Here is a 13,805-nt window from a genome sequence, read left to right as displayed (position 1 = left end):
AAACACTCTGCCAGTTGAGCCACAGCCTCAGCTGCCATTTCCTGAGATGCCCCCTCCCCCAGGTTAGTCATCTGGAAGCCAGTGTCTGCTCTCCCTTCACTTGTCTTTGTCTTAGCTCATCTGTCTAGTTCCGCATGGGCTGTTACTTAGATGCTACCACACACAGCTTGCTTTTACTTGCCAGCGCTCAGTTCCTAAGAACCTGTACTGACGCCTGTAGTTGTATGGTTGAGTCCATCACTATTACTGTTCGAAATAGTCTGTAACGTCCGCTTTCCTCTTAATGTGGGCTATTTCCATGTTTGCTGCAACCATTATATTTGCTGGCACCCTTAGATTCTCCAGTAAATTTTTTAAAAAGATTAATTTACTACATGAATATGAGTACACTGTAACTGTCTTCAGACACACCAGAAGAGGGTATCAGATCCCATTACAGATGGTTGTGAGCATTATGTGGTCGCTGGGAATTGAACTCAGGACCTCTGGAAGAGCAGTCCACTAACTGTTCTTAACCACTGAGCCATCTGTCCAGCCCCTAGAGTGAATCTTTAGAAGCACTGCTTTACTTCTCATTCTCTGAACAGTGGTGGTTATCTGACTAGTTTTTGTATGTTTGCGGGAGTAAAACAGTGTCTGTGATTTTAGCCGAGTACCATGGTTGTATATACCCAGGTTGTACTGTACAGTACTTCTGGTTAGTTCTGCTAACAACCCCCAACTCCCAACCTGCCCTCCCCCCACCAGTTCTCTGTGCTGTTCTGTTCCAGGGGCCTCTGAACCTTCTGTGCTGATATGCTTCTAACATCTGCTTGCTTTTCCTCAGAAGCTGGGTGATATGCTAGAGTGCAAAGACTCCTCAGCTTTGTGTTTTCCCTCTAGTGTATTCTGTCCCCTTGGGTGCCCAGCTGTGGGCTGCCAGTGGGCTTTAATGGCCAAGGAAACTGCAAAGATGGTCTCAGAGGTCTGAGATGGTCACCAAATGACTGCAGTCCAGAATTCCTCTGAAGTATTGGATTCTTACGGAATTTAAGCAAACTTTAATTTCTTCTAGGAATATAGCCACATTCTCTCCCCACTCTCTACCCCCCACCTTGAGATGCAGTCTCACAGTGTAGCTGTGGTTGTCGTGGAGCTTACTGTGTGGCTCAAGCTGCCCTTGAACTCAAAGAAATCTGCTTGCCTCTTCTTCATAGTGCTGAGATGAAAGGTCCCGGTTGAAGTTTCTTAAGAACAAGTATATGGGTTTTGGTTTCTGGATTTTTGTTCCCCTGGGCTCAGCTCCATATACATACTGAAGGCTCTCAGTCTGTGTCTGCCCAGAGCTTCTTCTACACACCCAGGCTCCGTGGCTTCCCGATTCCCACCTTCCTTACCTCGGTTGTCCCTGCTTGCTCTTCCTCCCTTTCTCTTTTGCTCTCCTCAGTCCCAGGGCCTCTTGTTCTTGTGTCATCAGGCTCCCTTGCCCATGCCCCGCTGCCCAGCAGCCTCCTGCCAGGGCTCCATCAGCTACCCTCTTCTAGGAATTCCTCCTTGCAGGGGTGTGGCCTTAAAGCAGCCTGCCTGCACTCAGGACCAAGCCTAGCTTCCTAACCAACCTCTCTTGGCTGCACCAACTTCCTTATCCTACTCTGGTGCTAAAAATGGGGGTAGGTTCATGGAAGCAAGTGGAAGGGTAGGGGGTGGGGGTGGAGGGAAAGAGGATAACATTTGAAATGTAAATACAGAGAATATCCAGTAAAAAATTTTTTAATGGGGGTAGGGTTTTTCTTAGTAGATTTTTATTTTTACTTCAGCTTTTTGTGTAGCTGTCCCTTCAGACAGGAAGCTGTCCCCAACGTCCTCTGAAAGCTTGACTCCTCTCCTTTCAGTGTGCCTCTCCCATTAGTTATTCAGACTTTCTTCCTGATGGCATTCCATAGCATCTGGTTAAAGCTTGTTTACTTGTCTATGTCCTCATGGACAGTAATATCTCTGGTCTGTAGTTTATGTTTAGTATGTATAGAGTGAGATTAGTGCTGTGGATGAATAACCCAATAAATGACTTGGTTAAAAGACAAAAACACCCCAAGCCCTGAACAGCATAAATGTCTCAAGCAGCCAGACCTTCAGTGTTTTTTGTTGTTGGTTTTTTTTTTTTTTTTTTTTTTGGAAAGGGTCTCATTGTATACCCCAGGCTGGCCTGTAACTTACAATCCTCCAGCCTCAGTCTTATGAATTTTGGGATTACAGGCATGGACCATTACACTTAGCCAGTCATGTTCCTGTCCTGTGAGGGGTTCTGCTCTGGGAGAGACCACAGGATGGATTTTACTTTGTTCCTCACTCAGGCCATGGAGAGTAAGCTGCTCGTTGGAGGGAAGAATATAGTAGATCATACAAATGAGCAGCAGAAGATCCTGGAACAGAAGCGCCAGGAGATCGCAGAGCAGGTAACCTTGTGTCCTTGTGCGGGGAGGAAGGCTTGCATCAGGCCACAGAGCAAACACCTGCGGGATGAGATCAGCTCCAGAGGGAATGGACAGGAGCTTTCATAGCCAGACATCGACTAGGAGCGTTCAGCCCATATTGTGTAGACATGCTCACTAGAGCAAGCTGATGCATTTTGTGGTATCACCCAGAAACGTCGAGAAAGAGAAATCCAGCAACAAATGGAGAGTCGAGATGAGGAGACCTTAGAACTGAAAGAGACTTACACTTCATTGCAGCAAGAGGTAGACATCAAGACCAAAAAGCTCAAAAAGGTAGGAGACAGGGATGCTGGGAGCCCTGGGGGAGGGGTGCACCGTCTTTGAACAGTCTCTCCTCATCTGTGTCTCTCCTGGCTCTAGCTCTTTTCCAAGCTTCAGGCCGTGAAGGCTGAGATCCATGACCTCCAAGAAGAACACATCAAAGAGCGCCAGGAGCTGGAGCAGACACAGAACGAGCTTACCAGAGAGCTAAAGCTCAAGTGAGTGCCTGGCGACTCCTGCCATTGACTGGGTCCAGGAGTGACTGTCCTGAGGACAGCCCACCTTCTGCCACCCCACTGTCCTCTGCTTGGTCCTGACAAGGTCCCTTTCATTTCAGTCTATCTCCGTGAGGCCACAACACAATCTCCCCATTGCCTCCCTCTTATCTTCTCGCCCTATATTGTAAACTGTTTTTATTGATCTAATGAATACCAGAGTACTCTTCAACCAGAGTACTTTCAAATAATTCATTGTTCTCATGAAATCTGGGCTTTTTAGACAGGGTTTCATGTAGTTCAGTCTAGTCTCAAATTTTCTCTGTAGTCAAGGCTGGCCTTGAACTCTGGATGATATGTGCCATCTCCCAAGGCCCATGCAAGCACTCCTATTGAGCTGTGAGCCCAGGCCCCTGAGCAATGTGCTTTTAGTGCTCTGTAGCTGATAGAGTGTTGTAACATGCCTGTCATCTCAGCACTTGCAAGGTTGAGGCAGGGGGATCACAAGCCCTGCCCAGACTACACAGTGAGATCTTGTCTTAAAAATAAACAGCAAGACCTGGTGGATTCCATTCCTAGCACCCACATAGTTTATAACCATCTATAACTCCAGTTCCAGGAAATTTGACACCTTCTGGTTTCTGTGGGCACCAGAGTGGTGCCCAAACATATATGCAGGCAAAACAAACAAACAAACCTGATGCACATAAAATAAAAAAATTCAATGTGTGTGGGGCTGCAGAGATAGCTCAGCAAGTAAAGTGCTAAGTGTGCATCCGTGGTGACTCGTGCTTGACCTTAGAATGCACAGAAAGGTGGAAGGAGAAAACTTATTCCACAGAATTGTTCTCTGACCTCCACACATGCACACGCACAGGGGCACACACAAAAATAAATAATTAAAAATTTTACTTTAGCAGTTCTTTCTGTAAGCATGTGCTTCTCAAAAAAAAAAAAAAGGAGATCAGAATAAAAACTGTCAAAATACTAATAACAGTCATCACTGGATACTGGAGTTATTAAAAATTATATTTTCTAATATATAAATAGAACCTTTGTAATCAGAAAAAAATCACATTGTGAAATATAAGTTTTGAAACACCAAGCAAAAGAAAGAAAATGTCACATCCTCAGACTGTTTGAGGAAGCCGTTTTTTTCTGCTATAGTCTCTCTTTCAGACATCCTTCAGTCTGTCCCTTAGCACTCTTTGATGCTGAAGCACTTGCCCTGTGCCCATCATATAGTGCCACCCCTTGACATTGTGTGCCCTGAGGTTTTGAAATAATGGAGACAAACGTGGGCCAGTCACAACCATAGAGATAACCTCATGGCTCCTATTTTCTGTTCACTATTTTTTTGTATTATTCTTGCTTAGTAGCCTAGGTTGGCCTGTAACTCACCGTGTAGTCCAGGGTGATTTTAAATTCATCATTCTCCTGCTTCAGCCTCCAATGGCAAGATCTGCAGTGTATCTCTCTACCAGGTTGATCTCTTCCTGGCACTGGTCAGGTAGAGGCTCTTCTCAGGAATTATTTTTGGTTTTGTGTTCAGTTCTTCTTACTAATTTGGATGATTAGCAAGTTAGAGGGGTGGGAGAGCTCTCATCCCTAACCTGCACTCAGCATTGTGGAAGCCCATCTACTTTGGGTAGCAAATGTTTGTCCAAGGATGGCTTCTGTGTAACACACACACACACACTCACACACACACATAAATATACAAACACACACACTTACACACACACACTCACACACACACACTCACACATAAATACAAACACACATACACATAAATACACAAACACACACACACTCACACACACACATAAATACACAAACACACACACACACACACTCACTCATATCCTTACTCTGCTTGTCTGGGTAGGAATGACCTTTCCATATTCCTGGGCAGACCACTCCTAGCACTTGTCATTTCTGTGCTGCCGGCTCTAGGTATCAGATACGGACCAGGTGTCTTTCATGTTTGTATTTCAGCTCTGTGTATAGTGACCTACAGTACTTGCTCAGTAAATGTTTGCTGAGTGACTTGACTCTTTCTTCATTGCTCCATATATTCATATTCACAGATAGACAACACTTTGATTTATTTTGTTATTGTTGTTTTGGAGAAAAAAAATTTCACTATAGCGCAGGATGACATCATAAACTCAAGGAAGCCTTCTGCCTCAGCTTCTTAGGTGGCTGAGGCTGCCTAGGTGTGTGCCATTGCCTGGCTCTATGTACAGTCTTTATCTATTCATCTGTGTGTATTCTTACAGGCACCTTATTATAGAGAACTTTATTCCCTTGGAAGAGAAGAATAAAATTATGAATAGATCCTTTTTTGATGATGAAGAAGACCATTGGAAATTACATCCTATCACCAGACTGGAGTAAGTCACTGACCTGAAGTAGACTTGCCTGAGGGAAAACAAAGAATGCTGCAAGATGGACTGGGGCACTGGGAGGTGGGGAGAGTGCACTGAAACTTGGAGTTGGCCTGCTGATTTTGTGGCAGCCACAAGCCCAGAGGTACAAGCTGGGTACTGATTACTATATCAGAAAGTGGGAGGCAGCAGCATCCGTGAACTAGTTAGGTAGAGCGGTTCCCATGACCTCAGATTGTCCTTTCCCCTGTCAAACAAAGTGTGCTGAGCCACAGGACAGAGGGGTTATTTTGTGTGGTAGTCTACACGGGGGCCATTCTGGGGTCCAGCTGCCTGTCACGGGGGCGGGAATAGCACTGGGGGGTACGCTTGTGTGCTGTCTGAGAGAAACGTGATGCCCATATCTTCGTCAGATGGCGTCTCAAGCCAAACCGCTGAGCAGCTGTCCTCAGAAGTCAAGCCTTGGTCTTGGAGTTGGTGCTTTGTGCCTTTTCTGGCTTGGAGCACTTACTCTGAGTACTTATCCCATCGGCCTGGGCTTGGGCTGAGGGGCGTATTCCAGCAGGGCCTTAGCTTAATGTCGCCTGTTTTCAGGAACCAGCAGATGATGAAGCGGCCAGTCTCTGCCGTGGGATACAAGAGACCACTGAGTCAGCATGCACGGATGTCCATGATGATTCGGCCAGAGCCCCGGTACAGGGTGAGAAGACTTCCTGGACTTTAAACAGTTGTTAAAGTTACGTTCGTTATGTTAATGTGTGCACGTATGTTTTTGGGAGAGGAGTGCATGCACGCACACGCCACAGCAAGTGTCAGAAGACAACTGGTGGACGTCGCTCTTCTTTCTCCACCATGTGGGTCCCAAGGACCAAACTCAAGCTGTCAGGCTTGGCAGCAAACATTTTAGCCCGATGAGCCATGTCACCAGCCCAGTGTTTGTCTTCTTGTGCTTTTTCTTCCAGAGGAATGTAGGTTTAAGAAGTCCTCAGACACCATCATGCCAAGTTGCAGGGTTTACATCTGACTTTTCCAGAGATTTGAGGACATGGACAGTAATTATAACAAATAATAAGTACATGAAGTAAATAAATGGATGGTGAAAACTAAATGGAAAGGCAGGGGTTGGGCGTGCGCTCGAGTGCACTAAACTTATATTGACAGCCTTGGTAGCACACGCCTTTCCTCACAAGCTATCTTGTCAGCTCTGGGAGTGTGTCTTTGTAACCCCAGTACTGGGGAAGTAGAGACAGGAAGACCCCCGGGTCTCACTGGCAAGCCAGTTTAGCCCAGTGGTGAGCTCCTGAGAGACCATGTCTTCAAGGAGGGGGCAGCTTTCCTGGGGACCGTGCCTGAGGCTGCTCTCCGGCCTCCAGAGGCACGGACGTGCACCTGTACCTGCATCTCCACAGTTCAAAAAGGAAGGCGGAGCAGAGTGAGATTTAGAACCCCAGGACAAAGGAGGAGTGGAGAGCAGGTGCGCATCCTCAGAGTGAGGGATGTGCAGGCAGGTGTGCGAGAACTTAGAAAGATACATCTTTAGTGGTGGGACAGCCATGGACCTTGGCTAGGGAACTGCTACTTTCATTTAACACGTGTGTCACTTGTACACTAACTTAAAGTGGGATAATTGAGCACTGTTTAACAACCCAAAAATATATTGCAATAAAATGCTGCAGATTTTCCATTTGCAGATACTTCCTATGTGCTGGGCCTACACCTGATGTCTCTCTCTGATTGAACGCTGCCCTTCTTTGAGTAGCCATTCCTGTGGTTCAGAGGGTAGGGAGGCGGTATGATGGACTTGGAGGCACTGAGTTATAACCCAGCTTTACTGTCCATGACGGTACCCATCTGCAGTCCAGCCAGGGCTACCTACAACAACAAAGAAAGTTGAAAACTTTGTGCTAGAGGAGCATATCTGAACTGAAAATCTGGGTGTGAGATACACAAGCTGAACTGCTTGCTTGTGATTGGTGAAAGTATACACAATCTAAAAGTTTCTTCACTTTACCTAACGGAATTTTGCAACCTGTGTTATGTTTGTAATGAAGATTTTTACAGGATTACATTCTGTAGCTTTACCTGGCCTAGAGCCGATATGTAGCTCAGAATAGCTCAAACTGAGGTGGTCCTCTGGCTTCAGTTACCCAAGCAGAGGTAGTTACATCGGAACTCGCTTCCCTTAAAAATTAAAAAAAAACAAAAAAAAAAACAAAACAAAAATCCTCTCCTTTCAACCAGAGCCAGATGAACTGGGTGCTGTTCCTCCTGGTGCTTAGTCATTTGAAATAGAGAAAGAAAAGCAAAAACTGCTTATTGTGTGGGATCTTATAGGGCGGAAGAAGGGCGGGGTCAGGCAGAAGCCTCAGAAGCATGCTTCTAGCAGTTTCAGATGGTGTAAAATCTGCCAGCTTTTTGTAGTTGAGTCAGGAAAATGTTTTTAAAGAGCACAAATAAAATGTGTGTCTTTCCAGGGGACAGGCATGAGCAAACGTGGGACTGAAAGCGTAACTCTGATGTGTAGTAATCAGCCTGCTTCACAGAGAAATTCTGTGCACTGTCTGGATATTTAAAGCTGATGAATGGGGCCCTTCCTGTCTGGAGCCCCAGAGCTAGACTTCCTGGAGGCAGTGGGCAGCAGCTATCGAGTGGCACGAGGACACAGTGTCTCTCTGTACACGAGTTGTCTTCAGAGTTAGGCAGGGCTGACTCACCAATGATGCTCTGTGATGGAGGCTTTCACAAACCGATTATGAAGCAGGGCCCCAAACTAGCCCTTCAAGTGGAGCTCAAGCACATGCCTTGCCCTGCACCCACTTCCAGGGACACACAGATGCTGCTGCCCACAAACAGCTGGAACATCTGTGTAAGCTATTAGTGATGACTGTTTTTTCTTTGTGCCTTTTTGCATCTTGTATGAGACATATTTATTGCAAAAAACAAGAGCAGAAAATCAGGGTAGAAATTTAAAATCACCCATCTTAAGTGTGATGAGTCACATTTGGAAGGGTGAGATTACACACACACACACACACACACACACACACAAAACACACAGACAGACAGACAGACAGACAAAGACACCTAGAATAAGCTATAAATAGCATAGAAATAAGGCATGGTTGTTATGAGATTAAGACAAACATTATATAACCCAAGAAGATACTAGCAATCAGCAAAGCCCAGAAACATGAAGCCAGACTGGATGAACTGAAGGGAGAAATGGACAGGTCAAGTTTAATTGTTGGCAACTTCACTGCTACGTTTTCAGGAATGGATAGAACATGTAATTAACAAGGAAACAGATCTCAACAATATTAAAGGCAAATAAGACCTAACAACCTGTAAAACACTTGTCTTCTTCACCCCTCCTAAGTACACACCAGATATTGTGGTCACACTAAAGAATTCGAAGCACATGTCCTACTCAGCTTTAATTGTCAACCTGAAACAGCCTAGAGTCATCAGAGAGTGAGACTGAAGAACTATCTAAATCAGATTGGCGTGTGGGCATGTCTATTGGGAGTTATCGTGACTATGAGCGGATACAGAGGGCCCAGCCCACTGTGGTTGTCGTTATCCCTAGGTTGTATAAGAAAGCTAGCCAAGTATGAGCCAGTGAGTGAGCTAGCTGGCCAGCAACATTTCTCCATGGTTCCCACTATCCTCCAATGCTGTGTTCCCTGATCCGTTAATACTGAATGCAGGCCTGCATTCAGGTTCCTGCCTTAACTTCCTGCCTTGATTTTTTTCAATGATGGACTATGATCTTGAAGTGTGTGATATGTCTCTCTCTTCTCTTTGTCTGTCTCTGTCCCTCTCTGTGTGTCTCTGTCTGTCTGTCTGTCTGTCTCTCTGTGTATGTGATCTCCTATCTTACATGTACAAGGTGGCCTGAAACTCATTATAATACTAAATACTTCTAAAGAACTTTACATAAATCCTGCCCCCTCCCACCCAGGCTATTTTTTTAGTTATGGCATTTGTCACAACAATGGAGAAGAAACTAGGACATGTGTTCACACAAAAACTTGTATATGATGTATTGTCAGTGCAGTTTTTTGTTCATTATTTAAAAGCCAGAACCAATCAAATGTCTACCAGCTGAAGAGTGTACATGAACTGGGATATTTATGCAGTTACTTTTATTGGCCATAATGCAGGAAATGAAGCGCTGACCTTGATTGCAGTCCAGATGACTCATGGACATAAGTGAGCTCTGAGTTCGAGGCCAGCCTTGTCTACAGAGACAAAACAGAACCCCAAACAAGAGACAAATCACTTTTAGTCCTGCCAGGAAAAAATTAGAAGACAAATGTTTTCTGGGGTCGTGAAGATGGTTCGGTTGGTAAAGTGCTGTCCATACAGCCATGAGGACTTCAGTTCAAATCCCAAGAGCCCATATAAGGAGCTGGGAGCTGCAGTATGCACTGCAGTCCTGGTTCTTAGGTAGGCAAGAGGATCTTCAGGCCTTGCTGGCCAACCACTCTAGCTGACTTGGTAACTTCAGGTTCACATACATATCCTGTCTCAAAAAAATAAGGTGAAGTTGGACGTATTGGTATTCCTCTAATCCCAGCCTCTGGGAGGCACAGGGCGTTGGAAGTGAGTTTGAGGTTTAACCTGGTCTACATAATGAGTTCCAGCACAGCCAGGGCCATATAGTGAGAAATAAAAAACGAGGGCTGGAGAGATGGCTCAGTGGTTAAGAGCACTGACTGCTCTTCTAGAGAACCTGGGTTCAATTCCCCGCACTCACAGGGCAGTTCACACTTGCCTGTAAGTCAAATTCCAAGGAATCTGACACCCTTGCATAGATAATGCATGCAGGCAGGACGCCAATGTACATTACTTAACTAATTACTTAATTTTAAAAATCCCAAAAAACAAAAAAGTGAACCTTAGAAGACACCTGCCATGTGGCTTCCATACACCTGTGTACAGACACAAATGTACAAGCACTCAACTCTGTCGTTCTAGACAGGCTCTTCTTAAACATTTTTTTCTGTTACATTTATTTTTGTGTGTTTGGGTGCATGTGTGTCATGGCACGTGTGTGCAGGTCAGAAAACAACTTGTGGGAGTCAGATTTCTCTTTCCACCCTGTGGGCTCCAAGGACTGAACCCAGGCCATGAGGCCTGGCACCTACAACTGTGAGCCATCTTGTCATCTCTCCTGGGAGGCTCTTAATGTTCTCAGCAGATGTCTGGCTCCCTTGCACTTGCTGATAACCGCTGTGCTCCTGCAGGCGGAGAACATCATGCTCCTGGAGTTAGATATGCCCAGCCGGACAACCAGAGACTATGAGGGCCCAGCCATTTCTCCCAAGGTTCAGGCGGCACTGGATGCAGCTCTGCAGGATGAAGACGAGATACAGGTGGATGCCTCATCCTTTGAAAGCACTGCAAACAGAAAACCCAAGGCCAGGTGAGTGGCTTCTAGTGACCCGTGTTTGAAAGGACATTTGAGCTGGGTGTGATAGTGAATACTTCAGTCCCAGCACCCAGGAGGGCATGGTCCTAGCCACTGCTTATTTTGGCCTGCATGGGCTAAGCACCCCAAGTCCCCTCTTCCAGGTTTCACACTTCTCCTGGCAGGTGGGTTGGCCATGTTAGATTAGTGGTTTACAGTTCAAAGATTCCTGGTTTTCAGGCCATTGAGGAAAGGCCATCTTGGAATGTGCATGTTAGTTGGTAATATCCACGTGTGTTTGACTTTTGCAGGCCTAAGAGTGGCAGGAAATCAGGATCTTCCTCTTCCTCCTCAGGAAACCCCGCATCTCAGTTTTACCCACAGTCGCGGGGGCTGGTTCCCAAGTAACCCAGCACCCCTCCCAGGGTGGGAACAGCATTGTCTTCTGAGAGAAGAGCAAGCACAATTCTGCAGAGATGACTCGAGCCTAAACACGTTCCCCTGAGAAGGAGTGATGGCCTCTTTGCAGATTAGTCAACTTAATCTGCCCAAACATGCTGGTCCTCATCTGGCACTCAGTTCCTCTGGGAAGTGTCCTTTAATTAGCATCTCAGAATGCATGGGTAAGGTAAACTGCAAAGTCCAAGTGGACAGCAAGAGAATGACCATGACCTTGCTTTCCTTCCTTTCCCCTTCCCTTCCCACCCTCCCTTCCTCTCCTCTAGCCTCATCTTCACACCAGCCTCCCTTCTCGTTACACAATATGGAGTCGAGGCCTCCTTAGGACTGTGTGTGGAGCCTCAGCCTAAAGTGACAGTGGGACAGAGAAGTGAACTTGAATAGGTGCCTGCTTCTGTCGGGTGCAATGAGAGATCTCACTTGGAACCAAGCCCCAGGATGGCACAATGAGCCAGTGACCCAGCTTCCAGGCCCCTCAGTAGGAGTAGATCTGCCTGGAATCCATTGAGTGGGGACAGTGACTTCCAGTTCCTGCTCCAGAAGGACTTGGTGTTGGAAGCAATAGAAAAGACATTCCCTCTGCCTCCCGGGAGATTGGGGAAATAGCTTTTTTTTTTTTTTTTTTTTTTTTTTTTTTTAAGATCTCAAAACCATGACCATCCTGTTAAAGACCTAAGTCTATAAACCAGTGCCATGTCCATCTCCCATGTCACCTAACTCTTCATTTGTCACCGTCTTCCCCAAATACACATGTTCTGTCTGAGTGGGCTAGTGTAGACCCACCTACAGAGTGTGCCTATAAAGTGTGCTTCAAGGATGGGAGTAGAGTTGGGAAGGCCATTGGAAAGGGGGCACTTCTGAATTCCCCATGTGGGTTTGTACTTTCCTGGAAGCAGAAGAGAAAGTAGGCAGATACAGACTAGCGGCAGGAGACTAGAGCCAGAGGAAGGGAAGATAGAGATGGAAGCAAAGGAATCGTGTCTGCCTAGAGAAGAATCCCACTGATGTCTACAAGTGTGGCTCCCTTGGGTGGAGAGGAGCCCTAGGTGCTGGCAAGAAGAGGCTCTGAGTGAGTAGGCTCAGAGGAGAGTTCACACTTCCTGTTTACATAGATTAGTTTGGTTTATAAGTTTTAGTTCTTCATGTTACGGCACCTCAAGCTTTGCTTTATATTGGTCATTAGGTAACAGTTGCTCATTTTCCACAAGAGAAATGCATGAGTGTGTGGGCTGTGTATGCACAGTGGTGCCTGTGATCTGGGTGTGTCTCTAAGAGAGACTGAAGACTTGCCCAGTTTTAGAAATACTCCAACATGCAGTGTTTGCCTTTGTCTGCATTAAAGGCCCACAGAATGACTAATACAGGTCAGAAGCATGCCCCATGAAGTGTCTTTTGAGTCTATGATCCAAGCCTGAGGGGACAGTCTGAGTCCTCAAGTCTGCCACACTGGCGTACCTTGCTGGCATGGTGCCTCAGGAAGATGGCGACTCAGGTGGGTCTTGAGCTATGTTTTAACTCAGCTGCTTGGTCTCCAGGGACATTTCTGGATCAGAGACCTTGGGAAATAGGAGTAAAGTACAAAGTCTTGACGTTCTGCACCATGGAGATCCATGGGTCTTTGTGTTAGCTGAGCCCACAGCCCTATTCATCAGTTCCTAGGATGGAATGGAACCAGGCCCGTTTTTTTCTTGGTCTCAAACCCTGCTTCTTCCTTATGTCCTGAGAACTTGCTTGTTTGATTAGGAACTGAATAAGGAGGCTTGTGCTCCAAGACAGCTGTCTGTCTGTCTCACATTTCCTCACAGCTAGTCTAAATTCTGTAGGCTGAAAACATTGTGTACCAAAACAAAGGATTGCAAACTTCAGGTACTATCATACCTTCATACTGGTGTCTTAAAGTGGTTAATGTGTTAGTGGCGGGGGTTAAGTGACACATAGAACTTTTCCAAGAAGACAAAGGGAAAAAAATCTGGAAGATATGACTATTAAAGCAAGCTTGCCCTGTCCTCAGCTGGGTTCCCTACAGTGGTCTGTGGACACCAAGTAGAAGGCCACCCATGTAGTGATGAAGCTGTCCCTTCTTGGGCAGCCTCTGGTGCTTCTCTTTTCTCAATACGGATCCGATACCGAAGAGAGCAGATGGTAAAATGTCTTGCTGCCCCCAGGATGCTGCTGCTTTGAGTTCTGAATTGAGCCAAGAATATAGAGGATATATCAAGCTCACTGAGGGACCAGAGCTTTATGCTGTTACTTATCTGTCTGGATGCTGGAAGGCCTCCATGCCTGCAGTAGCTACTGTAGTCTAGAAGCAAGTCTTTAAAAGGATCTAAGAAGACCATCTGGGAGGAGTTTGAGGCTGCGCATACAATCCTCTTTGGACTCTTTTCCTCTGTTCAGTGGAATGTATCTGAAATTGTATCAAATGACACAATTTCCAGATCCTTACAGTCAGAACCAGAGTCCCCTAACCATAGGCATGAAGCACTTTCTTAAGACTGACCTACGTTGAATTGCTCCCGGTCTGATGCCTGCATGCTGCTTGAATAGTTCCACCTACATCTCCATGACCAAGGGCACCAGAGTACAGTACAGCTCC

At 46.0% G+C, this 13,805-nt stretch overlaps 1 protein-coding gene across 1 annotated transcript in view; it reads left to right on the top strand.

Annotated features, from left to right (window-relative positions):
* Positions 1-11,782, top strand: part of KIF3B (kinesin family member 3B) — a 38,012-nt gene extending 26,230 nt beyond the window's left edge. Inside the window, exons 3-9 of the mRNA XM_080925297.1 lie at positions 2,331-2,432; positions 2,622-2,744; positions 2,832-2,950; positions 5,230-5,343; positions 5,932-6,037; positions 10,587-10,765; positions 11,062-11,782. Of these exons, the coding sequence (XP_080781423.1) occupies positions 2,331-2,432; positions 2,622-2,744; positions 2,832-2,950; positions 5,230-5,343; positions 5,932-6,037; positions 10,587-10,765; positions 11,062-11,158 (840 nt within the window). The 3' untranslated portion in view covers positions 11,159-11,782. The remainder of the gene's footprint in view (positions 1-2,330; positions 2,433-2,621; positions 2,745-2,831; positions 2,951-5,229; positions 5,344-5,931; positions 6,038-10,586; positions 10,766-11,061) is intronic.
* Positions 11,783-13,805: the final 2,023 nt, after the last annotated feature.

The sequence above is a fragment of the Micromys minutus genome, assembly GCF_963924665.1.
Source record: "Micromys minutus genome assembly, chromosome: 11".
Taxonomy (NCBI): domain Eukaryota; kingdom Metazoa; phylum Chordata; class Mammalia; order Rodentia; family Muridae; genus Micromys; species Micromys minutus.
Note: the sequence above shows the minus strand (reverse complement) of the source record. Positions and strands in the feature narration are given on the sequence as shown.